We start from the raw sequence: 27502 nt of genomic DNA on the forward strand, positions 1-27502 counted from the left end.
TCAATGTTCCTATAGATAAAGACCCCAAGTCTTTTCTCTTGGGTCTCCCAATTACCGCACTACGGGCCAGATTCAGACCCGGTCGCAAGGCTGCTTCGCACACAGGGCCTAATTCAGACCCGCTCGCGAGCGCAGGACGCTCGCAAGCGGGTCGATGGTGCCCTAATGCGCATGCGCACGACGGAGTGAGCTCCGTCGTGCGCATGCGCAAGACCCGCATAGCGACAGCCAAGCTTTCGTTATGGGTCTCGCACCAAAGGGGGCGCGCTGTCGATGGTGACTGACAGCACGCCCCTTTTGGTTAGCGTGCCGGGGGCATGGCTGCCAGACGGAGGCGTTCCCATGGGAATGCCTACCGTCTGGGTCCGGCCCCACTGACATCACTAGTGATGTCAGTGGGAGTGATTTTGGCTCTGATAGAGCCAAAATCACTCCAGGGCTTGCGGCAGCGAGACCCTACCGCAGGGTCTCGTCGCAAGCCCGATGGTCACGATGGTCTTGACCATCGCGACCATCATCATGGCCGCTCGCTATAGCTGTGGGTGGTCACCCACAGCTATACGAGCGGCCAGGAGGCCGCTCCAATAAGAGGTAGGAGGGCCCTGATTCAGAGCGAGCGCTCTGGTCAGAGCGTCCGGCACTGAATCAGGCCCACAGCCTGCCGATGTTTGCAATCTGCGCATGCATACAAGACACAGTGCGCGTGCGTGAACTAGTCCATGCAATTGGGAAGCGTTCGCACCCTGTACACAGACGTATGTTACTCAGGGAAATTGGGCGCCTTGTGTCAGGCTGGTGAGCGTCTAAATACATACCGCGATCGCACGCCAAAACATAGTGGGCGTGCTAATGTCTTGCTAGCAATCGCGGGACTTGCATACTTTGGATGCGGAAAGCTGCCTGCGAACGCAGCCTTGCGACCGGGTCTGAATCAGGCTCTAGATACGATCACCAATAAGCTGGTGGTTCAGATATTGAATGCAGCCAGATACGTAATTGCATTACATTGGAAGCGTTTGGAGGCCCATTCCCTTCACCTAGTCATTGATAAAATTTGGTACCTGGTGCGTATGGAGATTACTGCATATCTTAATAATAGATCCTATAGTTTCCAACAGATTTATACCAGCAGCCCCCCCTTTTTTATTTCTATTTTCCTTTTTTTCCTCTTGCTCTGTCTTCAATGCAACTATTTCTAATCAGTTACAGGTTGAGTCTCCCGTATCCAAATATTCCGAAATACGGATTTTTTTTTTAGCAGGACTGAGATAGAGAAACTTTGGCTTTCTCATGGCTCAGTGTCCGCAAACTTTCTTAAAGGCGCAAAATTATTAAAAATATTGTGTAAAATTACCTTTAGGCTGTGTGTATAAGGTGTATATAAAACATAAATTAATTTAGTGTATGTACACAAACTTTGTTTGATGCAAAAAATTATTAAGAATATTGTATAAAATGACCTGCAGGCTGTGTATAAGGTGTATATAACACATAAATCCATTCTGTGTTTAGATTTGGGTCCCATTCCCAAGATATCTCATTTTAGTATGCAAATATTCCAAAATACGGAATATTCTGATATCCAAAATACCCCCTGGTCCCAAGCATTTTGGATATGGGAGACTCACCCTGTATATACAGTATATATATTTCCATATTGTACTTGTTCGTTTACTTCTGTTGACTATATTGTTTATTCTCATCTGGATGTTCATGATGTTATTATCTCTTGCACCTCAATTTATAAAGAAACCATTTAAAAAAAAAAAATCATCAGCAGAGAGAGACTGGCAAAAGCACGAGCAGGATAATGAATGCCTTTTAAGATATAAATATGATTAAATGATTCATTGTAACATCTGTAATTAGTTTACTTCTAGTAGGAATTTTTGTTTGTTAGTGTTAGATTAATGGAAAAGTGAGAATTTTGCCTATTTCACTCTTGTTATAAGGCGAGTTGGAGAGATATAAATTGATGTTATTTATTTTGCTGACCGTGACCACAGTATGTAGGCCTTGTCCTAAATTCACAGGATCCAGTGTGATTGAACTTGATCAGCGGCCAGGAAACCGGGTGATTGATGCACCAAATAGGATGACATCTGAGGTCACAGGCCGATCCCGAAGTTTCTATTGGGATCTGAAGGGAGTTAGAGAGAGGTAGAGAAGGTTAAAGAGTGATGTACGGAGAACTGGACATTAGAGACAGAGGGCATGATGTAATAATATTCGGATCCCACATATCGCAGCCTGATCCGACGTGTTTCATCAGTTAAAAGAAAAAAAAAAGATTGTAATAATTAAACAGAAATAAAAGTGGATGGGGGTGGCAGGGGGACTTGCTTTTTTTCATCAGCTAGAGGCGCCTCTGTTGTTTTGCATTTTTGTTCTAGTGCGCTTTGTGGCAATTTTGGAACTCGTACATCCGGCGACTTGTGCTATGAACTTGAAGAATTGGGACGGTGTTTACAGCTGCTTTAAAAATGACGGGTTTCTGGCCATTTTGCAGCAACTTGCGCCTTATTACATACTGCGACTTGCAAATCGATGGAAAGTCGCAGGAAATGTGCTACTTTAGCAAATTCAGAGGTTATTACATCCTAGTCAGAGAGTTATATATAGATATTACAGACATTACACTTGGACATACAGATGTGTCCTTACACAACTTTGCTGCAGTCGCGCCAAAAAGCCCCCTCTCGTCGCGCCAGGTCCCGTGAGACTCTGCTAGCTCTGGGCGCCTTTTTTGCGTTTTTTTTTTGTTGCCAAAAGCATTTAAGTGGCAATGTGATGTGACTAGGATGCACCAGCGGACGGTGCTGATTAATTTTATTTGCGACACTTGTACACCTGCGTGTGACCTAGTCTCTGAATCTATATACGAAGTCTTTTTTCATTCCAAGTTCCGTTGTGGTTCATATACAGACTCAGTCACACACAAATATAGAAGTCGCATATCAAATTAATCAGCACAGTGCTGGTGCGTCCTAGTCGCATCGCATTGCCAGCACTAGCGGAGTTGCACCGGAAATGGCGGCTCACACACACACCAGGCAAGCCGCTCTGCATGACGTATTGAGGCTAGATATATGAGGACACCTCTATAAAGGGTCTGATACCGAGGTGGACGCTATGCAGATGTTTGCGCATGTTTTTTGTACAGCGCATGCGTCTGAAGTGCACAGGGCATGCGACGCAATGATTTATTGACGGCAGTCTTAGTAAGTATTTAGACGCAGAGTTATTGACATCCTGGGCCTGATCAGTGGTCCACATAGATCCTGTCGCGACTGCGATTCTGTACGCAGCGGCTCTGCGAAGATATGCTAATGATTTAGCTGGTCTTATGCACAGAGACGCCCACCTCTGGCGTCTCACATTCGCCGCTTGTGTACAAAAGACAAAACATTGGGAATATCGGTCGCACATTGAACATCTGAGAAACCCTACGCTGTCTCAGAAAATGAGTCTCAACTAAGATACCAGGATCCCTGCAGTACCGCTGTGTACAAATACCCAAACGCAACAGGATTATCGGCCACCTCCCAATCAGCCCCAGGGACATAGAGCAAATTATATATAATAATTGAGGAAATCTGTTAACCAAATATTTTGATGTAATTCCCTGGCCAATTTATAAAGGCCATTTGCTGGGACACGGGCACCGGTAAGAGCCTATCCCAACAATGAGTAAAGTGATAATTAACGCTGTCACTTTACTTATGGGATTAAACAGAAAATGTACAATAATAAATGGGCCTGCTAGAGAGACTGAGACGTAAGTATAGACAGATATGCAAAGATTAGGTATAGAGAGAATTGTACATTGAGTCAAAGACAGACATAAAGAGAATGAGACAGATACAGACATAGAGAGAATCGGACATCCAGGCAGAGACAGAATTGAAGAGAGCGTTAGAAGTAGATAGATATACAGAGATTAGCCATGGGGAGAATTGGATTTAGAGGGAGTGAGGCAGAGAAAGATATACAGAGATTTGACATAGAGAGGGAGAGGGAGAGAGGGAGAGGGAGAGAGAGAGAGAGAGAGAGAGAGACATACAGACAGACAGACATAGAGAAGATTAGATTTAGAAAGGTAAATATAAAGAGACTACGTATACAGATGCAGAGTGAGGGTCAGACAGAGAGAGATAGATACTGCAAGATGGAAATACAACGATCAGACAATAAAGTAAGAGCAATAGTAAGACATAGAGATTAAGTTGGAGAGACTGTAACAGGCAGTCAGGCACTGGAAGGAGAGGAGAAGGGGTGGGGGGAGATGACGCATCAAATTCAGGATCCGCCCCCTCCATCCATTCACTGCAGTGGGATCATTCTACCATCCCACCTTGACAGTACATCAAGGGGGATCTGTTACGATGCCAGTGAGCATGTGTCAGGATAGTAGGGGCTCCATGCTCGTTGCCTGGTCCAGCTGAAGGGTCCGTGCTGAAGATCAGGCAGCCCACCCCTCACAGGGACAGCAAATCTCACTGCAGCAAACAGCATCGCAGGACATTGTGCACTGACAGCAGCTTCTGTAGGCAACACAGCACCATCTCCTGCAGTCCCCTGTTTATCCCTTTCCACTCGACTGCTTTCCCTGTGCCCTGCTGTCTAGTCCTCTTATCTGTCTCTCTCTCTTCATTCATCTCTCTTACCTACCTCTTTCTTTTTATCCCCATCATCTCCTGATTTCATCTCTCTGTCACTGGTCTGTCACTTCCATACATTCCTGATTTCTCTCTCTCTCTCTCTCTCTCTCTCTCTCTCTCTCTCTCTCTCTCTCTCTCTCTCTCTCTCTCTCATGTCTGTCCCTTCTGTGCATTGCTGATCTCTCTTACCTGTCTGTCCCTTCCGTGCTTCCTGATCTCTCTTACCTGTCTGTCCCTTCCATGCATTCCTGATCTCTCTTACCTGTCTGTCCCTTCCGTGCATTCCTTATCTCTCTTACCTGTCTGTCCCTTCCGTGCATTCCTGATCTCTCTTTCTCTCCCTCACCTGTCTGTTTTTTCCATGCAGTCCCTGTCTCAACTCTCTCACCTGTTTTAGAACGCAATCAATAGTCTTTCTCATATCTCTCACCTATTCTGTAATGATTTCATCCAGAGCCTCTCATCTCACTCACCTATCTGTCTCTCTATGCATTCATGATCTCTCTCTCTCACCTGTTTAGGTGTCTCATCCATCCCTATTACCTCTCTCACCTGCTCGCTCACACTGTCATTCATTTTTTTCTCTCACCATATTTTCAGTCCCTTTACGCTCTCACCTATCTGACTCTCTAACCCATTCCTCTCATATATTTCTGCCTCTTGTCCATTTATGGTGTCATCTCTTTCTTACTTGCTCTCTAAATACATTCCTCCACATCTCTCATCTCTTATACCTGTCACTCTCATTCCCTTCTGTCCCCCTTCCCCATAATTCTGGTCCCTTGTCTTGTGTGACCCTTACCTCTTCCAGTCTCTGTCATTTATTTACCTGTCCTGTACATCTACCCTTACGGTCTCCTTCTCTCCTTCACCGCCCCCCCCTCCCCATTACACAGCATATCATGACACCAGGGGAGTACAGACCAGTGCCTCCTACCTGCACTCACCCAAAGTAATTCAACAGAGGAGGCTCGGAGGCCTGTTCTACCACTGAAAAATGGGCCCCTCTGCTCTCACCCTCATCTCTGTCCCCCACAGCTGGATGCCTGGATCTGCGAGAAAACACTGATGGCTCGGGACAACTCGCGGGACGGGTCTCAGAAACTCCACAAGAAATGGCTCAAGCACCAGGCGTTTACGGCTGAACTCTCTCAGAACAAGGGCTGGCTGGACAAAATCGAAAAGGTAAGCTTCTGGTTTCCAGAGTGCATCGCCCATTGGATAGGTTTAAACTTAAAAGTGAGACACTAGTATTCTAGAACACAATGTCGTACACTCTGGGCCACAGATACATGGAAGTGAACTAGCGCTTTGTAACTTTGACCTTTGCGCAGTTTTCATTGTACTGTCTATACGCACGACATGCACCTGAAATGTGAGTCACTCTTATATAGCCACAGGCTCTTTAAGACGTAGAACAGGGGCATTCTGATGTAAGTGTTGTACTGTAAGGTCATGCAGGTGTAAGCTAACCATGCCACTATCTGATGTGTCCTATTTGCCCCATTGAGATTACGTCCTGTTTAGATAGGCAATTTTTGAAGGTGTATTTTTGAGTGCCCATGAACCAGGTGCAACTTTACGAGCTGCTGGTGAAGACTGGCACATCTCCAATATATTTTAAGTTGTACATATTCTAATAAAATACAGATGTAAAATGCAAGTTTGGATGCAGATCTTTGTTCATATGCAAATTTGTGCACATCTCTAAATGAGGCCCTTCCTGCACATTTTCAGTTATCTTTTAAAATGCCCAGACTGTGAATTAAATGTTCAAGATGACTAAATTCATATATCAGAATGATGTACTAGTGTAATATAATATTGGTACTAGGAGTTATATCGATTTGGCCTTACATGTTTCTAAGAGAGCGACACCTTGAGTTAAAGGGACAACATATGGCGTATATTAAAACAGATTTTATTTTGAAAGCAATATTTACCCCCTCACATCTCAGAGATGTTCTGCCCAAAAATGGTAAAGTCGAAAAAGTTTGGTACTATTTTCTATAATTGTAAACATTTCTTTGTAGTCAATTGACTGATTGTATTTTGTTTGGTGTTAGCCATAATAGCAGTATAGCAATTTATATTTCACCCAGCATAGGCAGCCATTCCATAGACTGAATCAATTCACTGGGAACTACTGTAGCAACATAACAGAAACACTTTGGCAGTCATTTTATATTCATGAGACTGAAGGCAGTCACTTCACTAGGAAAACATGACAACAGTGAGGCAAATCACCAATCATATTGTGTGCTAACGCAGTAGTACAGGTATTCAAGTCAACGTAGCCTATCAGTTCACTAGAAACTGGTGTCCTTACTGGTTCCTTGTAAAGTGATAGGCTGTAGTCATGAAATGGCTGCCTTTGCCATTTGTAGCTGATGCCCATATTCTAGTTAATGTCAAAATCCAGACCTGAGGTAATATGTGCATGGCAATGGCTATATGTTCTACTGAACATGTACATAACAATAAAGTGAATATGATCCTATTTATAAATTAAATATGGGACGCACTCTTCTTCAAAGGTCACCATTTATTTATATCCAACCCATTTTCTGTCAGAAACGTTAGTTCTAGGGTTCTGCATCATTTTTATTAATGCCTGTGTGTGTTACTAGATATCCAGTTACATCAGCAGCAGTTTTTTTGCACAACTCCCACGATACCTGTCCTAAATTCGGCAACATTCAATAACTTTAGCATTTTATACTGTTGTGTATATGTATTGTGGTACAGAAATTGCAATATGCTGCGCTGTCATGTTAATACAAAGATGGACCCAACACACGTTGCCTGCCAGCTGTATAACGGCCAGGCTGTGTTGGCACTGCATGCTATTCTGCCAGGATGTTTTAGGAGATGCAGCACAATGTAAATTACTTTCGTAGTGGGGGTACCTGCTGTGTCTGTAGTGAGCGGAAGGGTTGATGTTTGGCTGGAGATGTCAGTATTACTTACATTTAAAGGATCAAAACTTGGTATTTAGGTTTTTATTAGGATGAAAAATATGCTAATGTCCCTCTTCACGTTATATCCTGGTGATTAGCATTCTGCTGCAGTACTAGTGTAAGCCAGTGTTGTTGCTATACCGCTATTCCTACTCATGGCTGCGGTCATTGTTTACAGTTGTGCACCGTGTCCTGATCTGAGGTCAGGAACAGTACTGACTAGCTGTAGACTATACCCAAGAGCTAGCAATTTAATATATGTTTGCTAAAACACAAATAGACTGGCTTTAGCACCTGGATTCTAATGTAAATATCCGATTGCTTTTTCTTAGATACTAATAATAATAATAATAATCATTGTCCCTCAACATAAAACACATACAACTGTAGTTCTGCTGATATTATTGTTTACTCGTCTGTTGAACCTCACTGCTCAATATGTACCTGATACTATTAGACGTTATTAACAAGAGGCAAAATCGTATATGTGTAAATTCCATGTGATTGCAGCCTGCGACACAGCCATTGGGTTACCAGCAGTACTATCGCTGCACACAGCACAAAGGAGACACTAATCTTTAGTCACAAGGAACTAATAGAACATTATCTATGCTATGCCATTCTGGTGTCATTATTTAATAAAACAATAATTATCTGAACATTAGCATATATTGTTAGATTCTTAGATTGTTGTGGTGAGTCTGGCAGCATCAGCCACAGGTTTACAAGCTTCTAGTATACCTTCATATAAAATATTGGGTTTAATATCATTGAGATGTCAAAGTACTCTATGCGTTTTACATACATTTTGTCTAATTAATCATCTGATAATGCTACATATAAAAATGGGTGACTATTTTATTTAACGTGAGCGTGCAGTTATTTTAATTCAACTCTGAAACAAATAATATAGTGGCCAACCATCTTAAATATGACGTGGGGTGTATGAAAGGTTTGCACGCCCTTATTTAGACGATAGAGATAGGTTTATAACCGGCAAGTGGAGGCCCCTCACTTGGATGTGGCCTAATCACACAAGTTACAAGACGTCAGTAAACTGGTCAATACTGTGTTATTGTAATTGTTTCTAATTACTGTCACATGATGTGGTGCTAGCGGGATGACCCAGATATCTTGAATTCAGACGTGTGACATGTTACATACTCCCAGGCATCCCTTGCAGTGGCTTATCTCAGCTTCGGCAGACAGGCACAATTTGCATTAAATCCGATTACTTTGCGCCCATTCCCTGAAGGAATATAACAGGATCACATACGGGCGTAACAGAGTGAAATATCAGATTCTAATCCCTGTGCTGCACAAATCAGCTGCTGACACGGTTTGTGGGGAATCCAGTGTGACATATTATTTACATGCACTGCTAACGTAACTAGAGGACATGTGTGACTAACATAACCGAGTGAGCTGATGTGACATAACTAACCTAGAAGGGATAAGAGATAGCCTAATTCATATGCATATGTGGTACCTCGGGTGTTGTAGTGGGCACAGATAAGTTAGGTGTAGATGGTACCTTACAGCTGATACGGCAGCGCCAGCGGATCTTCCTTATCCTTTGGCAATCACTCCACCAGCTTTATCCACCCCAGGCTGTAGCAGAGAGGCAAGCTCCATATACACAGTAACATGACATAACATGACAGCCTTGGTAAATAGCATAATCATACATTTTTATTAAAGGGGTGGAGGAGTCTGTAGATCCAGAGCAGGTCAGTGTATGAAAATAATGATCACCATACATACAGTAACAGGAAATTGCAGCACAAAAGGAAATATAGCAGTTTTAACTCAGTAGTTAACATTACAATAGTGATGAGGCAATGGGCAATAACTGTTACCAATAGTTACACAAGCTTATTTATCTTTGCTGCTGCAGCACCTCTTTGGCTATAACTAGGGAAAGTGCAATTTTCTGGTTGTCTCAATTTACCCTACTTTAAACTAGGGGTGAGCGGATTCGGTTCTCCTCGGTTCCGTTCGGATTTAAAAACCGAATCTTATTGGGTATCAGCTGTCACGAATTTTGGATAGCCAATAAGATTCGGTTTTTAAATCCGAACGGAACCGAGTAGAACCGAATCCGCTCACCCCTACTTTAAACACACATTAACCTTTGCAAAACACGGATATACAGTAATAGCAACACAGATTATTGCTCAGGGATTTAGCAAAAACCTCAAAACTGTTCAGTGTTTTACTCTAAAATGCCCACAAAGGGCCTGATTCAGTAATGTATGTAAGCCCGATGGTTTTCGTACATTTCCCATGATGGAGCACCTATGTAGGATCCGTTCTGTGCATCTGCAGAACAAGTCCTGCAAGATCGCACACAGCAGACTGACATGCTGCAGCCGTTTGTGGGCGGGGAGCAGATGGCGCTGGGCAGCGTTCCTGGAATGCCCGTTTCCTGGGAGTACTGAGGACGCAGGTTTACTGGCCTCGCAGGCGGACAGGAGGCAGCAAGTCTGGGTAAGCTTCATCTTACTCAGATGGTCGATGCCGGAAACATTGCGACAGTTTATCGTAATGTTGATCCGATGCTGCATCTTCAGACGCACCACTTGGATCTGCGATGCCAGCTAGAGGCATCTTTCTCCCTTAGCATATTAGCTGTACAGTGTTGTACAGCCGCTTATTTGCGGCTGCCCTTCCCTGCTGCTGTGCAATACTGTACATATCTGAATCAGGCCCAAAGTTCTATCATTGGAGTACTCTGTTGCTGAACGATCAATCACCTATAACATACAGCTATTTATAATCCACAATTGGTAATAGCAATAAGCTTAGCATCTAATGCTGTTCTTTCCTGATTCCAGAGAGCAATAGCTTTGACTTTCCAATGATAAGGCACAATAATCACAGATCCACGTACAATATATCCCAATTATCTTCAGCACTACACAGGACCAATAATTCAGTCCCAAAGTGCTCTTTAACTCAGCTCAGTATTCACACAAAATGACTGCAGCTCTTTACACTGACAACCTCAGGCACTGTTTCTCCAGTAGCTCAAACAAAAAGAATATCACGCTGTTTACTCAAACTCAGTGTCTGGCACAAGCCAGGATAATACAGTACTTGAAATATAGCAGATCTCAGTATCTCTTAGCAATTTTACATATCTGTCGATAATTCTCAGTATCTCTCATTCACTCTAGCAGTAACAGTTCTCAGTAGTTTTTAAACATTTCTCAGTAGCTCCTAAACAAATCTCAGCAGCGCTGCAGCTAATTAGGCACATCTCCCTTTTACAGTTCTTCCTCACTCAAAGCATCCACGGATCTCAACTGCAGCTCCTAGTGCTGACAAACTTTCTCTGGATGTCAGTCTCAGCTGGCGCTTCTGCAGCGATCACTCAGCACACAATCGGCAGTTATTCAGTGGCCTCACTACTTCAGCGATAACTCTTTGTCAGTCTCTTGTCTCCCACAGCAGACCCTGCGGAAGCTCACCCCGCTCTGCACTCCGCCCCTCGACGTCTCCTGGTCTCCACTGCGCATGAGCAACCACACTGACCTGTTGCTGGCTTGCCTCAGTTTTGGTGCTTTACGGCTCCACCTGGTGGCAGCCTCCTATATTGCAATTGGCTCCTGTCAGAGCCAGAGGTATCACACATATAGCAGGGGTTATAAACCTAATTAAAAGTTATATCTTAACTTAACTACTTTGCCCTAGATGTCTTGTTTAAAAGGCCTAAACTGTTTATCTAAACAGGTATAACAGAGAGGGTGGGATGTACTAAAGCTGAGTTTTTGTCTCATTCCCATTTGTACCAAGCTCCGGAATGCTATACATTCTGGAGCTTGGACCCGGTGGGCAACGCTGTTTTTAGAAGGCGTTGCCCAATAGAAGCCTATGGGTTTTGTTTGCATTTCCTTCTGGGAGGGATCTAGTCGGATCCTTACCAGGGTCCCCTATGCTGCGCATCATTCTGCGCATGCGCAGAAGGAACCCCGGGTCATAAACCCGGAAATCACTCTTATCGGCAGAGCTGTCCTTTACGATTTGATTCACATTTCTAGGTACATACCAGCATTATTAATACTAGTATAAGTGGCGGGATGTATCGCATCCATGATGCAATGCTTAGTACATCCCGCCCAGAGAGCGATAACTGAATAACTTAGCAGAGATGGCAGATAACACCAACTAGCCTATAAAGGATAAAACAATTCTATATATAGAAATAATCTGTCACTGACTTTACAAGGTTTATCTTGAATAAATTGTGTCTGCTGGTCAGACAATGGTTAAGTGTCCCGGATCTAGCCACATGTCAGCATGCTCATACACTGGTTAGGAATCCGGGATCCAGTCACATGTCAGCATGCTCATACACTGGTTAGGAATCCGGGATCCAGTCACATGTCAGCATGCTCATACACTGGTTAGGAATCCCAGTTCCAGTCACATGTCAGCATGCTCATATACTGGTTAGGAATCCCGGTTCCAGTCACATGTCAGCATGCTCATACACTGGTTAGGAATCCCAGATCCAGTCACATGTCAGCATGCTCATACACTGGTTAGGAATCCCAGATCCAGTCACATGTCAGCATGCTCATACACTGGTTAGGAATCCTGGTTCCAGTCACATGTCAGTATCCTCACACACTGGTTAGGAATCCCAGTTCCAGTCACATGTCAGCATGCTCATACACTGGTTAGGAATCCTGGTTCCAGTCACATGTCAGCATGCTCATACACTGGTTAGGAATCCTGGTTCCAGTCACATGTCAGCATGCTCATACACTGGTTAGGAATCCTGGTTCCAGTCACATGTCAGCATGCTTATACACTGGTTAGGAATCCTGGTTCCAGTCACATGTCAGCATGCTCATGCACTGGTTAGGAATCCTGGTTCCAGTCACATGTCAGCATGCTTATACACTGGTTAGGAATCCCGGTTCAAGTCACATGTCAGCATGTTCATACACTGGTTAGGAATCCCGGTTCCAGTCACATGTCAGCAAGCTCATACATTGTTTAGGAATCCCGGTTCCAGTCACATGTCAGCATGCTCATACACTGGTTAGGAATCCCGGTTCCAGTCACATGTCAGCATGCTCATACACTGGTTAGGAATCCTGGTTCCAGTCACATGTCAGCATGCTCATACACTGTTTAGGAATCCCGGTTCCAGTCACATGTCAGCATGCTCATACACTGGTTGGGAATCCCGGTTCCAGTCACATGTTAGCATGCTCATACACTGTTTAGGAATCCCGGTTCCAGTCACATGTCAGCATGCTCATACACTGGTTAGGAATCCCAGATCCAGTCACATGTCAGCATGCTCATACACTGGTTACAAATCACAGATCTAGTCACATGTCAGCATGCTCATACACTGGATAGGATCCTGGATCCAGCCACATGTCAGCATGCTCATACACTGGCTAGGAATCCTAGATCCAGTCACATGTCAGCATGGTCACACACTGGTTAGGAATCCCAGATCCAGTCACATGTCAACATGCTCATACACTGGTTAGGAATTCTTTATCTAGTCACATGTCAGCATGCTCATACACTGGTTAGTAATCCTGTATCTAGTGAGTCACATGTCAGCATGGTCACATGCCAGTTGAAAATTTCCCATCTAGTCAAAAGTCGTCTTGATCACACATGAGTTAACATATGGGTTAACAATTCCGAATCTAATCACGTCAGCATGATCATACACTAGTTAAGAATCCCAGTTCCAGTCACATGTCAGCATGCTCATACACTGGTAAGGAATCCTGGTTCCAGTCACATGTCAGCATGCTTATACACTGGTTAGGAATCCCAGTTCCAGTCATATGTCAGCATGTTCATACACTGGTTAGGAATCTCGGTTCCAGTCACATGTCAGCAAGCTCATACACTGTTTAGGAATCCCGGTTCCAGTCACATGTCAGCATGCTCATACACTGGTTAGGAATCCCGGTTCCAGTCACATGTCAGCATGCTCATACACTGGTTAGGAATTCTTTATCTAGTCACATGTCAGCATGCTCATACACTGGTTAGTAAGCCTGTATCTAGTGAGTCACATGTCAGCATGGTCACATGCCAGTTGAAACTTTCCCATCTAGTCACACATGAGTTAACATATGGGTTAACAATTCCAAATCTAATCACGTCAGCATGATCACACACTATTAAGAATCCCAGTTCCAGTCACATGTCAGCATGCTCACACACTGGTTAGGAATCCTGGTTCCAGTCACATGTCAGCATGCTCATACACTGGTTAGGAATCCTGGTTCCAGTCACATGTCAGCATGCTCATACACTGGTTAGGAATCCCGGTTTCAGTCACATGTCAGCATGCTCATACACTGGTTGGGAATCCCAGTTCCAGTCACATGTCAGCATGCTCATACACTGGTTAGGAATCCCAGATCCAGTCACATGTCAGCATGCTCATACACTGGTTACAAATCACAGATCTAGTCACATGTCAGCATGCTCATACACTGGATAGGAATCCTGGATCCAGCCACATGTCAGCATGCTCATACACTGGCTAGGAATCCTAGATCCAGTCACATGTCAGCATGGTCACACACTGGTTAGGAATCCCATATCCAGTCACATGTCAACATGCTCATACACTAGTTAGGAATCCTGGATCCAGCCACATGTCAGCATGCTCACACACTGGTTAGGAATCCCAGATCCAGTCACATGTCAGCATGCTCATATTTAATGGTTAGGAATCCCAGATCCAGTCACATGTCTGCACGCTCATACACTGGTTACAAATCCCAGATCTAGTCACATGACAGCATGCTCATACACTGGTTAGGAATTCTTTATCTAGTCACATGTCAGCATGCTCATACACTGGTTAGTAATCCTGTATCTAGTGAGTCACATGTCAGCATGGTCACATGCCAGTTGAAAATTTCCCATCTAGTCAAAAGTCGTCTTGATCACACATGAGTTAACATATGGATTAACAATTCCAAATCTAATCACGTCAGCATGATCACACACTAGTTAAGAATCCCAGTTCCAGTCACATGTCAGCATGCTCACACACTGGTTAGGAATCCCGGTTCCAGTCACATGTCAGCATGCTCACACACTGGTTAGGAATCCTGGTTCCAGTCACAAGTCAGCATGCTCATACACTGGTTAGGAATCCTGGTTCCAGTCACATGTCAGCATGCTCATACACTGGTTAGGAATCCCGGTTCCAGTCACATGTCAGCATGCTCATATACTGGTTAGGAATCCTGGTTCCAGTCACATGTCAGCATGCTCATATACTGGTTAGGACTCCTGGTTCCAGTCACATGTCAGCATGTTTATACACTGGTTAGGAATCCTTTATCTAGTCACATGTCAGCATGCTCATACACTGGTTAGGAATCCCAGATCCAGTCACATGTCAGCATGCTCACACACTGGTTAGGAATCCTAGATCCAGTCACATGTCAGAATGCTCATATATAATGGTTAGGAATCCCAGATCCAGTCACATGTCAGCATGCTCATACACTGGTTAGGAATCCTTTATCTAGTCACATGTCAGCATGCTCATACACTGGTTAGGAATCCCAGATCCAGTCACATGTCAGCATGCTCATACACTGGTTACAAATCCCAGATCCAGTCACATGTCAGCATGCTCATACACTGGTTACAAATCACAGATCTAGTCACATGTCAGCATGCTCATACACTGGTTATGAATCATTTATATAGTCACATGTCAGCATGCTCATATACTGGTTAGAAATCCCAGATCTAGTCACATGTCAGCATGCTCACACACTGGATAGGAATCCTGGATCCAGCCACATGTCAGCATGGTCATACACTGGCTAGGAATCCCAGATCTAGTCACATGTCAGCATGCTCACACATTGGATAAGAATCCTGGATCCAGCCACATGTCAGCATGGTCATACACTGGCTAGGAATCCTAGATCCAGTCACATGTCAGCATGGTCACACACTGGTTAGGAATCCTAGATCCAGTCACATGTCAGCATGCTCATACACTGGTTAGGAATACCGGATCCAGTCACATGTCAGCATGCTCATACACTGGTTAGGAATCCTGGATCCAGCCACATGTCAGCATGCTCACACACTGGTTAGGAATCCCAGATCCAGTCACATGTCAGCATGCTCATATATAATGGTTAGGAATCCCAGATCAAGTCACATGTCAGCATGCTCACAGACTGGTTAGGAATACCGGATCCAGTCACGTGTCTGCATGCTCATACACTGGTTACAAATCCAAGATCTAGTCACATGTCAGCATGCTCACACACTGGTTAGTAATCCTGTATCTAGTGAGTCACATGTCAGCATGGTCACATGCCAGTTGAAAATTTCCCATCTAGTCACACATGAGTTAACATATGGGTTAACAATTCCAAATCTAATCACGTCAGCATGATCACACACTAGTTAAGAATCCCAGTTCCAGTCACATGTCAGCATGCTCACACACTGGTTAGGAATCCTGGTTCCAGTCACATGTCAGCATGCTCATACACTGGTTAGGAATCCTGGTTCCAGTCACATGTCAGCATGCTCATACACTGGTTAGGAATCCCGGTTCCAGTCACATGTCAGCATGCTCATATACTGGTTAGGAATCCTGGTTCCAGTCACATGTCAGCATGCTCATATACTGGTTAGGAATCCTGGTTCCAGTCACATGTCAGCATGCTTATACACTGGTTAGGAATCCTTTATCTAGTCACATGTCAGCATGCTCATACACTGGTTAGGAATCCCGGTTCCAGTCACATGTCAGCATACTCATACACTGGTTAGGAATCCCAGATCCAGTCACATGTCAGCATGCTCATACACTGGTTAGGAATCCCAGAACCAGTCACATGTCAGCATGCTCATACACTGGTTAGGAATCCCAGATCCAGTCACATGTCAGCATGCTCATACACTGGTTAGGAATACCGGATCCAGTCACATGTCAGCATGCTCACACACTGGTTAGGAATCCTAGATCCAATCACATGTCAGAATGCTCATATATAATGGTTAGGAATCCCAGATCCAGTCACATGTCAGCATGCTCATACACTGGTTACAAATCACAGATCTAGTCACATGTCAGCATGCTCATACACTGGTTATGAATAATTTATATAGTCACATGTCAGCATGCTCATATACTGGTTAGAAATCCCAGATCTAGTCACATGTCAGCATGCTCACACACTGGATAGGAATCCTGGATCCAGCCACATGTCAGCATGGTCATACACTGGCTAGGAATCCCAGATCTAGTCACATGTCAGCATGCTCACACATTGGATAAGAATCCTGGATCCAGCCACATGTCAGCATGGTCATACACTGGCTAGGAATCCTAGATCCAGTCACATGTCAGCATGGTCACACACTGGTTAGGAATCCTAGATCCAGTCACATGTCAGCATGCTCATACACTGGTTAGGAATACCGGATCCAGTCACATGTCAGCATGCTCATACACTGGTTAGGAATCCTGGATCCAGCCACATGTCAGCATGCTCACACACTGGTTAGGAATCCCAGATCCAGTCACATGTCAGCATGCTCATATATAATGGTTAGGAATCCCAGATCAAGTCACATGTCAGCATGCTCACAGACTGGTTAGGAATACCGGATCCAGTCACGTGTCTGCATGCTCATACACTGGTTACAAATCCCAGATCTAGTCACATGTCAGCATGCTTACACACTGGTTAGTAATCCTGTATCTAGTGAGTCACATGTCAGCATGGTCACATGCCAGTTGAAAATTTCCCATCTAGTCAAAAGTCGTCTTGATCACACATGAGTTAACATATGGGTTAACAATTCCAAATCTAATCACGTCAGCATGATCACACACTAGTTAAGAATTCCGGTTGTAGTCACATGTTGGCATTGTTAAGAATTTTGAATCTAGTCACATGACAGCATGTTCACACAAACCTTAAGAACAACAGATCTAGTCACATTTCGCAATGGTTATACATGGGTTAAGAATGCCAAATGCAGTTACCTGTCAGCATGGTCACACACTGCTTAAAAATGTTGGATATAGCTACATGTTAGCATGGTAATACACTGGTTAAAAATCATGGATTAAGATATGTGAGATATGTGTGCCCTTTACAAATAATTGTTAATAAATAAATGGATCTAGTCACATGACAGCATGGTCACACATGGGTTAAGAATCTCAGATCTAGTCAGTCATCATGGTCACACGTGGGTTAAGAATCCCAGATCCAGTCACTTGTCAGCATGGGCACACATGGGTTAAAAATCCCAGATCTAGTCACTTGTCAGCGCGGTTACATGCCAGCAGAAAATCTAGAATCTAGGGGTAGCTGTACTAAGCCTTGAAGAGAGATAAAGTGGAGAGAGATATTGTACCAACCAATCAGCTCCTAACTGACATTTTTCTATTATTTTATAAATTTGTTTTTATTTGGGGTCCATAGGCTCCACAGGGAGACCTTGGGGTGTAGGTAATGGGAACCAATCCGATCACCACGCAGTTAAAGCTTTAGCTCCCAGGATGCACTGGGTTCACTCTCCCTATACCTCGCCCCCGAGCCAGAGGCCTGGCCGGAGTCGGGTCACCATTTTGCAGGGGAGGGCTGTTCATCAGCCCACAAAGCTTTTTTCTTTATTTTATTTAGTTACTCCTACAAAGCGACTAGAGCGCACAGCAGCAGGCTGTCCGTGGGACGTCTGCGCGGCCGCTCCGCCACTCCTCTGGTGCCGCAATGCCAGTACTGATCTGGGGATCTCAGCGGGTGTTCCGGGGGTCAGCGCTAGCCAGGGCCCCCGGAGAGAGGACCCAGACTGCACCCGGACATCAGGGGACAGGTAAGGCGGTGACCCACGTATAATGGCAGTCGATACCTCCGGTCTCAGGGGACACACCGGAGATGCTGAGTGTGGATGCAGGCTCCGGCCATCGCGCTCCAACTTGACCACCAGGGACATATTGGTTGCGGGAAACCAGCATCCCAGGGGTTAATAATCGGCCAGGGGAGACAGCTTCCTTGTTTAAGCGGCACCTCCCCTCAGCTCAGTGCGCCTCTCCACTGCGGTCTGGCTTCCCTGAGCTGCTCTCCTCCTCTGGACACGTCCCCTCTGAGTTCGCCGGCGGCCATTTTCTAACTGTGCAGTCACAGTTCTCCCAGGACAGCGCGTGGTCTAGTCCCCCTACATGCCTCTCCCCAGCGTCAGCGTACTTTCCCCAGGGTCAGCGTGTGTAGCGCTTAATCCTACCAGACACTGCGTCTGTGTAGTTGAGTATAGTGCCGCTATGCAGCGTCTTTCCTGCATTGTATGTGACTTGTGCAAGCGCTATCGCTGTGTCTTTTTTTGCTACGACCTCTACGGCCATTCAGACCTTGGGGCCCATTTATTAAGGATCGCATTTTGCAATGCGATCAGGGCATGCAGTATCGCCCATGATCGCATTGCAAAATGCGATCATACCGGCCGAATGTATGACCCGGCACATGCACGGAGACGGGCTCCGAATAGAGCCCGTCCCTGCGATGTGGCCGGAGCGCATCCCGCGGACTGCACATGAGCGGCGCCCATTGCCGGCGGAGGGATCTGGAAGATCCCTCCGCCGGCTCAAATGCGGTAAGTGCCCATAGGACACAGCGGCTAACGCTATCTTCAGATATTGATACATTTGGCAGCATCGCATCCCCCATAGAAAGCTATGGTGGAGGCGGCTGCCGGCGGCAATGGAGGGATCGCAGCAGGTATCGGAGATACCTGCTGCGGTCCCTCCTTCATACATTCGGGGGATACTAAGTGTTTGAGGTAAACCCCCGAAAACAGGTGTTTTCGGGGAATTTACCTCAAATGATGTTTGATAAATGTGCCCCCTTGTTGTAGAATGAGAAACCTGTCCGACTCCTACCATATCTGGACGACCTCCTCTTGTTGGTGAGTTCTCCAGTAGTGCTTCACCACCACCTGCAACTAACAGTTGCTTGTCTACAAACACACGGGTGGTTGATAAATTGGAAAAAGTCCTCCCTAATTCCCTCACTAAGGATGGTTCATTTGGGAGCCCTGCTGGACTCTCAACAGCAGAGAAACTTTCTGACTCCAGAAAAGATCTCTACGCTGCAGCTGAGAGTACGAAGGATGCCTCCGCAGTCGCTGGGTATCTGTCCACTCGGCGATGAAGGTTCTGGGATCCATGGTGTCCACATTCGACATGGTGAAATACGCTCAGTTCCATTCCAGGCCCCTGCAGGGGCTGATCCTCTCCAAGTGGAACGGATTACCCCACCGGATCAGAGCTCAGACGATAGTATTCTCTCCAGAGGTGTGTCTGTCCCTCTCATGGTGGCTACAGACATTTAATCCAACCAAGGTTCGCCCCTTTTGGATCCTGGACTGGATACTCCTAACAACGGACGCCAGTCTCCGGGGATGGGGCACAGTAAGCGGTCCTCACTCCTTTAGGGCCGGTGGACAACGGTAGAGGTATCCCTGCCCATCAACATATTCGAATTTCGGACTGTGTACAATGCCCTTATGATGGCAAAGCACATTCTTCATGGAAAGCCCGTGCAGGTTCAGTCCGACAACGCCACCACAGTGGCATACACCAACCATCAAGGAGGCACTCGAAGTCGGACAGCAATGACAGAAGTGTCACGTATTCTAACATGGGCAGAATCTCTTCTCCCGGCCATTTCGGCAGCGTTCATTCCAGGAGTTTTCAATTGGGAAGCGGACTTCCGCAGCCGTCACGACTTGCATCCAGGGTAATGGTCTCTTCACCAAGAAGTGTTTCAACTCCTAGTGGACAAATGGGGTCTTCCAGAAGTGAACCTCATGGCCTCCCAACACAATCACAAGTTACCAGTGTACGGGTCCAGAACAAGAGATGCCGAAGCAAGCCTGGTGAATGCTCTGTCAGTAAAATGGACCTTCCGGTTTGCGCACCTATTTCCTCCTGTTTCATTGCTTTCTCTAGTTCTTCGGAAGTTCAAGCAAGATGGAGGCACTGTCCTGCTGGTGGCTCCAGCTTGGCCCAAACGTCATTGGTACTCTTCGGAGTCTCTCCATCGACACTCCGTTCCTGCTGCCTCAACGTCCGAACTTGTTGTCTCAGGGTCCTTGCCTTTACCCGGACCTGGATCATCTGTCTTTGATGGCGTGACTCTTGAGACATCCCTCCTAAGGTCCAAAGGATTCCCTGACTCGGTCATCAACACGATGCTTAGAGCGCGTAAACCTGCTTCCGCCAGGATCTACCACAGAGTGTGGCATACATATTTCCAGTGGTGTCATACTAGAAATTACGACCCTCAGGTGTTTAGAATTTCCAGAAAACTGGCATTCCTTCAAGTTGGGTTGGACCATGGCCTGCGCCTGGCTTTGTTGAAAGTGCATGTCTCTGCACTGTCAGTGTGGTTCCAACGTAGAATTGATCCGCTACCGGATATCCGCACATTCCTCCAGGGTGTCCTCCGGATTCAGCCTCTCTTTGTCCTGCTAGTGGCTCCTTGGGATTGGCAGTAGTTCTTTGGGCCCTCCAGTGTCCTCCATTTGAATCACTAGATTCAGTGGATCTTAAGTGGTTAACACCTAAGACTCTTTTTCTTCTGGCCATTGCATCTGCCAGAAGGGTGTCAGAATTGGGAGCGCTCTCCTGTCATCATCCTTTTCTGATATTTCAACAGGACAGGGCGGTGCTTCGGACTCGCCCTGAGGGCCTGATTCAGAGGCGCTCGCAAAAAGCGAGCGCTCGCTCTGAATCAGGGCGGGCGCTGTTTTTTTTAGTTGTGGCCTCCTGGTCGCTCGCATAGCTGTGGGTGACCACCCACAGCTATTGCGAGCGGCCAGGATGATGGTCGCGATGGTCAAGACCATTGGGCTTGTGACGAGACCCTTGTGGTAGGGTCTCGTGGCTGCAAGCCCCAGAGAGCTTCTAGCTCTAATAGAGCCCGAAGCTCTCTCACTGACATCACTGGTGATGCCCACAAACGGCAGGCGTTCGCTTTGGAACGCCTCCGTTTGTGAAGCCACCCCCCTGGCCATGCCTACAAATCGGGGTGAGCTGTTGATCAACATCGACAGCCGCCCCTTTTGTAGTGAGCCACGGAGCGAGTGCTTTTTGCGCTTGCTCCAGGGCTCACGCATACCGCGCATGCGCACTGGGCCACCATCGACCCGCTTGCGAGCGCTATGCGCTTGCGAGCAGGTCTGAATGAGAACCTGAGTTCCTTCCTAAGGTTGTTTCTAGTTTCCATATTAATCAGGAAATTATAGTACCGGCCTTTCTGTCTCGAGACCTCTCGGCAGGACAGGCCTCTTTGGATGTGGTCCACGCCCTCAGGATTTATGTGGACCGTACCAGTTCTCTTCTGAAATCAGACTCCTTGTTTGTGCTCTATGGATTTCACAAGAAGGGATGGCCAGCCAATAAGCAAACATTGGCTAGATGGCTTTGTATGACTATCTCAGAAGCTTACACGCAGGCAGGCCTGCCTGGATCTGTCTTCTGTTAAGGGTCATTCTACTCGGTCTGTGGGTCCCTTATGGGCAGCTCGCCGCGGCGCCTCGACTATTCAGCTTTGTAGGGTGGCCACGTGGTCTTCTGTCCAGACCTTTCTAAGGTTCTATGCATTTGTTACCTTCGCCTCTCCGGATGCTTCCTTTGGGCACCGGATTCTCTTCTCAGCACAGGGGCATCCCCATCCTTAAAAGGACCTATTTGTGACATTCTCAAGGTCTCTCTGTGGAGCCTATGGACCCTGAAGAAGAAAATGAGAGTTATGGTAAGAACTTTCCTTTGTTAACCCTGATGCACCTGGCTTCATATCAGGGGCTGGCTGGCAACTTTTAGCCTGGGGGGCAAATGCATGCAGGCGGCCCTGGCAGAGGAGTAGCGTGTAGCCAGGGTGCCCGAGGAATGTGCGTGCTACGGCGCCCCCTCAAGTGTTCCAGGGAGGAGGCTGGCTATATGGGATTAATGTAAAGTAAAAATAAAGATTAGGGACAGCCCCGTCGTGGGGCCCATATGCAGTGCCCCCCTGTGCCCCAGGAGAGGACCCCCTTATGCAGGCCTCCAGTAGTGCCCCCAGTAGTGATCCCCCCTATGCAGTGCCCTTTATACAGTGCCCCCAGTAGTGGTCCCCCCTGTGCAGTGACCCTTGTGCCCCCAGTAGTAAGCCCCTTATATAGTGCCCCCAGTAGTGGTACCCCCTATGCAGTGCTCCTTATATAGTGCCCTCAGTAGCAGTCCACACCCCATGCAGTGCCCCCAATAGTGGTAACCCTAATGCAGTGCCCCTTAAATAGTGGCCCCAGTTGTAATCTCCCCCCTATGCAGTACCCCCAGTATTGCCCTTTTTATAGAGCCCCCAGCAGTGGTCCCTCGATGCAGTGGTCCCAGTGGTAGTCCCCCCCCTATGTAGTGCCCCGAGTAGTAGTCCCCTGCCCCTTATGCAGTGCCCCTAGTAGTTGTCCCCTCCCCTTGTAGTGCCCATAGTAGTAGTAGTCCCGCCCTTGTAGTAGTAGTCCCCCCCCTTGAAGTGCCCCCAGTTATAATCCCCAGTAGTGGTCCCCCCTTGTAGTGCCCCCCCCTGTAGTGCCCCCAGTAGAGATCTCCCTCTTGTAGTGCCCCCAGTAGTAGTCCCTCCCTCTTGTAGTGCCCCCAGTAGTGGTTCCCACTTTGTAGTGCCCCCAGTAGTAGTCCCTCCCTCTTGTAGTGCCCCCAGTAGTGGTTCCCCCTTTGTAGTGCCCCCAGTTGTCCCCCCCCTTGTAGTGCCCCCAGTAGTAGTAGTCCCCCCCTTGTATTGCCCCCATTAGTAGTAGTCCCCCCCTTGCAGTGCCTCCAGTAGTGGTTCCCCCCTTGTGGTGCCCCCAGTAGTGGTCTCCCCCTTGTAGTGCCAGCCTCCCACCCCCCCAGGAGACACACATAGTAAAAAAAAAAAAACACTTACCTGAATCTCCGCTCCCGCCGTCGCCATCCGCTCCTCCGTCTGTCCTCCCAGGCCGGGCCACTCTGCATTATGGGAGAGACGTCATATGACGTCATGACGCCTCTCCCACTGCCCACTGCGGGAGCCGGAAGATGGAGCGGCTCCTGCAGTGGGCGCAGCAGCAGCTAATGAGAGTCTGTCAGCCTCTCATTGGCTGCTGCTTACAACAAACACACAGCTGCCGGAGCCGGCGGCTGTGTGTTTGTCACTTGTGTAGCGCTGACCGAACTCCGTCCGGTCAGCGCTACACACGCGGTGCAGTCTGTGTCAAAGTGACACAGACTGCCCGCGGCCCGAATGACGCTGCGGCCCGGGGTGCACATGGCACCCCGGCCCAGCCCGCCACTGCTTCATATGGGCGATATTGCTGGTCACCAGTTTCCCGTCTCCTTTTCTGTGAGAGTGTTTCTTGAGTGTACCAGTTTTCCTTCTCTCTTATCTTCTTCTGGCCTTTGGCTTATTACCAACTGAGGTGCCTCTGGGGCTTGGGGGCGGGGTATAGGGAGAGTGGACCCAGTGCACCCTGGGTGCTAAAGCTTTAACTGTGTGGTGCCCGGATTGGTTCCCATCACCTGTGGACCCTATGGACTTCGAAGAAAGAGAATTAACAAAGGTAAGTTCTTACCATAACTCTCATTTTTCAAATATATTAATTACAAAATACGTAATAATAACAATGATATGATATGTACAGAGAAATCCGTGATATAAACATGTTTTCTAACTGTCATTTTTCAAACACAGTCTGTAAATTGACAGTTAAGAGCTGCTTGGTTGGTACTTTGGGCCTAATTCAGCTGGGATCACACGGCTGAGTTCGCACGCAGCCGGTCGATGTTTGTGCTCTGCGCATGGGAATGGATCACAGTGCGCGAACCGGCAAGCGATCGTAGTGTGCACGCAGTCCAACAGCATAGTTTAAGGGTGGAGAGGAGGGGCGGTCAACGCAACGCAGGCATGCCTGTGCGTTTGAACGCAGTTACAGTGGCGTGGATAATTAAGCCCCTGTGATTGTATACGCTGGCAGAGGTCTAGATGGCGACAGGAAGTTTAGCAGATTGTGAGGTAGGGTCCGGACAACCACAACTGTGTGAATGGTTCCGATGTTACCGATGTTTTTGCTGACTTGCGGATGCATGTCATGGGAAGTGGGCGGCTGTATACAGTGATGGGCGTCTTGGTTTAGTGCTGCGGTTGCCGTGCGATTGCATTCATTAGCATATTTTCGCAGCTAGTGGGTGCATGCGAACACAGCCGTGCAATCCAAGCTGAAAAAGACTCTTTATCTCTCTCCAAGGCTTATTACATCTACCCCCTAGTCACATGTCAGTATGGGCATACATAGGTTGTTTCCCAGATCTGGTCACTTGACAGCATGGTCACGCATCAGTTAAGAATCCTAAATCTAGTCACATGTTGGCATGGTCACATGCCAGCTGAAAATCACGATTCTAATCACCTGCCAGCTTGGTCACAGACTTGTTAATGATGCCAGATCTAGTCACGTCGGCAATTTTCCACCAGTTATCCTTGGCCTTTTTGACATGTCAGCAAAAAATGGACACTAGTTAACCATTTGTAATCACGACAGTAAACACATACAGCGGTTTCTAATCCTGTCTAGTCAGCCATGTCAGCCTATCTGGTAACAAGGAAGACCACATACCTTGCACACGTCACACACAAGTAAAGCATCCCTAGTCTAATCACATGTAAGTATGGTAACAAAGCGATAAATCACATCTGTACTATTCCATAGATAACCTTCCCTAGTTTATTGAATAAACTTTTTTGCCTAGTCACATGCCAGCAAGGCCAGACACCAGAGAAACATCCATGGGCATGTATACGATTACGAGGTCACACACTTAGCCATCCGTCTCATATTGCAGTATATAGTGTATATAGCAATATATATAGTGCCAATGATTTACACATCACTGTTTAGAGAATATTTAATCATTCAGTTAGCAGCCTAAATTCACTACTACACAAGTGCACACACCAGCCATGTATAATTCCCTTAGAAGCCAATTAATTATATTTCTGGGCTGTGGGTGGTGCCAAAGCTCCCTGCAGAGAAATCAAGTAAACTCAGGGAGAACATACAAACACTACTCAGATAGTGCGGGATGTATTATGTATCGCATACACTATGCCCTCTATCGAATGGCTTACTGACATTTAATAACTGGTATGCATGAAAACTTACCTCCTGGGACAGCTGTTCCGATAAGAGCTGTCCCCTGCAAAATTCTGACTTCTGTGTCTATTGCATATGTGTGGCCAGCAGCCTGCACAGGCGCAATCGTCAGGGGGGCTTTGTGCATAAAAGAAGCACATTCTATAGGCCTAAATGCTAAATATAGGATTAAGGACACTATAATGGAAAATACAGAGCAGGAAAAGGATTAAGGAGTCACCATTTCAGATGACTTGAAGGTTGGCAAGCAATGCACCAAAGCAATGAGGAAGGCGTCAGATGCTTGTGTGCATAGGGAGAGGAATCAGTAGCAGAAGGAAAGAAGTGATAACACCACTGTATAGGTCATTGGTACGTCCTCATCTAGAATACTGTGTTCAGTTCTGGAGGCCATATCTCCAGAAGGATATTAATACATTAGAGACTGTACAAACAAGGGCAACTAAAATGGTGCAAGGTCTACACCACAAAACGTACCAGGAAAGACTAAAAGATCTTAATATGTATAGTTTGGAGAAGAGAAGGGAAAGGGGGAAATGATAGAAACGTTCAAATACATCAAGAGTTTTAACAAGGTACAGGAGGGAAGAATTCTACAAAGGAAGAGAAGTACTAGAACAGGAGGACATGCACTGAGACTGGAGGGAGGTAGGCTCAGAGGAAATTTGAGGAGAAATGACTTCGCAGAAAGGGTAGTGGATAAGTGGAATATCCTCCTATCAGATGTGGTTGAAGCTAAGATGGTGGAACAATTTAAACACGCTTGGGATAAGCATAAGAATATCCTTAAGAGAGACCTAATGAGCACATAGGGTTGGAGTTGCCAAAAGGATAAATGAAAAGGGTCAGACTTGACGGGCCAAGTGGTTCTTATCTGCCGTCAAATTCTATGTTACTATGTAATGGTATTACCGCATTTGTTTGATTGATACATCCCAGTAGTGCCTTGGTCGTAACTAAACCCTTGAGGTATAAAGCACTTATGGGGAGATGTATCAAACCTTGGAGGGAGATAAAATGAGGGGATATAAAGTACCAATCAGAGAAAACAAAGGAACAGGGAGCGCTACTTTGTATAGCAATAATGAACCTGAATAGGTTGAAAATTAGCCGTTCGCAATTTGCGGTCGTTCGTTCAAAAACAAGGGGTGGCTATTCAAATGATCCGTTCGCAAATTGCAGTCTGTTCACACCTCTAAGTCTAAACGAGCGAGCAAAACATACGCTCGTTTATTTGTTAAAAACGCCCCCTGGACGCTCAAACCATACGTCATGTCCGCTATTTATTAGATTAATCGAGTACATCGACCAGCGTATGAACTGCTCGCTATTCTTGTGGTTGGTTTTTGCTACCACAATCTTGCGAGCAGTTCTGGCTATAAAATAACCCAGTGACGTGGTCAATGACGCTGCTGTATTAATTATGCACACCCATAAAACGCCCGTTTTGACCTTTAAGCACGCCTGCGTTCGGATCTCCACTCCCCATTTTCAAGCACCTTCCCCTGTTACCACCCACATACGCCTCATTCTGTCACTCAAAATAGCAGGCATTCGCTATATTGCGAGCACATGAATTTCGGCCGCACTGACTGGTTCGCGCATGCGTATAACGATCCGTACGCATGCGCAGATGTGCGAACATTGCTCGGAACGAGCGTACTG

The 27502-nt window shown here is 46.4% G+C and overlaps 1 protein-coding gene across 1 annotated transcript in view; it reads left to right on the plus strand.

Moving 5' to 3' along the window:
• The window catches only part of SPTBN4 (spectrin beta, non-erythrocytic 4), a 172915-nt gene that overhangs the window by 102333 nt on the left and 43080 nt on the right, over positions 1-27502 (plus strand). The window contains exon 21 of the mRNA XM_088450123.1: positions 5700-5846. Coding sequence (XP_088306249.1) covers positions 5700-5846 — 147 coding nt within the window. The remainder of the gene's footprint in view (positions 1-5699; positions 5847-27502) is intronic.

This window comes from Taudactylus pleione, unplaced genomic scaffold (genome assembly GCF_031769625.1).
Source record: "Taudactylus pleione unplaced genomic scaffold, aTauple2 ptg000507l, whole genome shotgun sequence".
NCBI classification, from domain to species: Eukaryota; Metazoa; Chordata; class Amphibia; order Anura; family Myobatrachidae; genus Taudactylus; species Taudactylus pleione.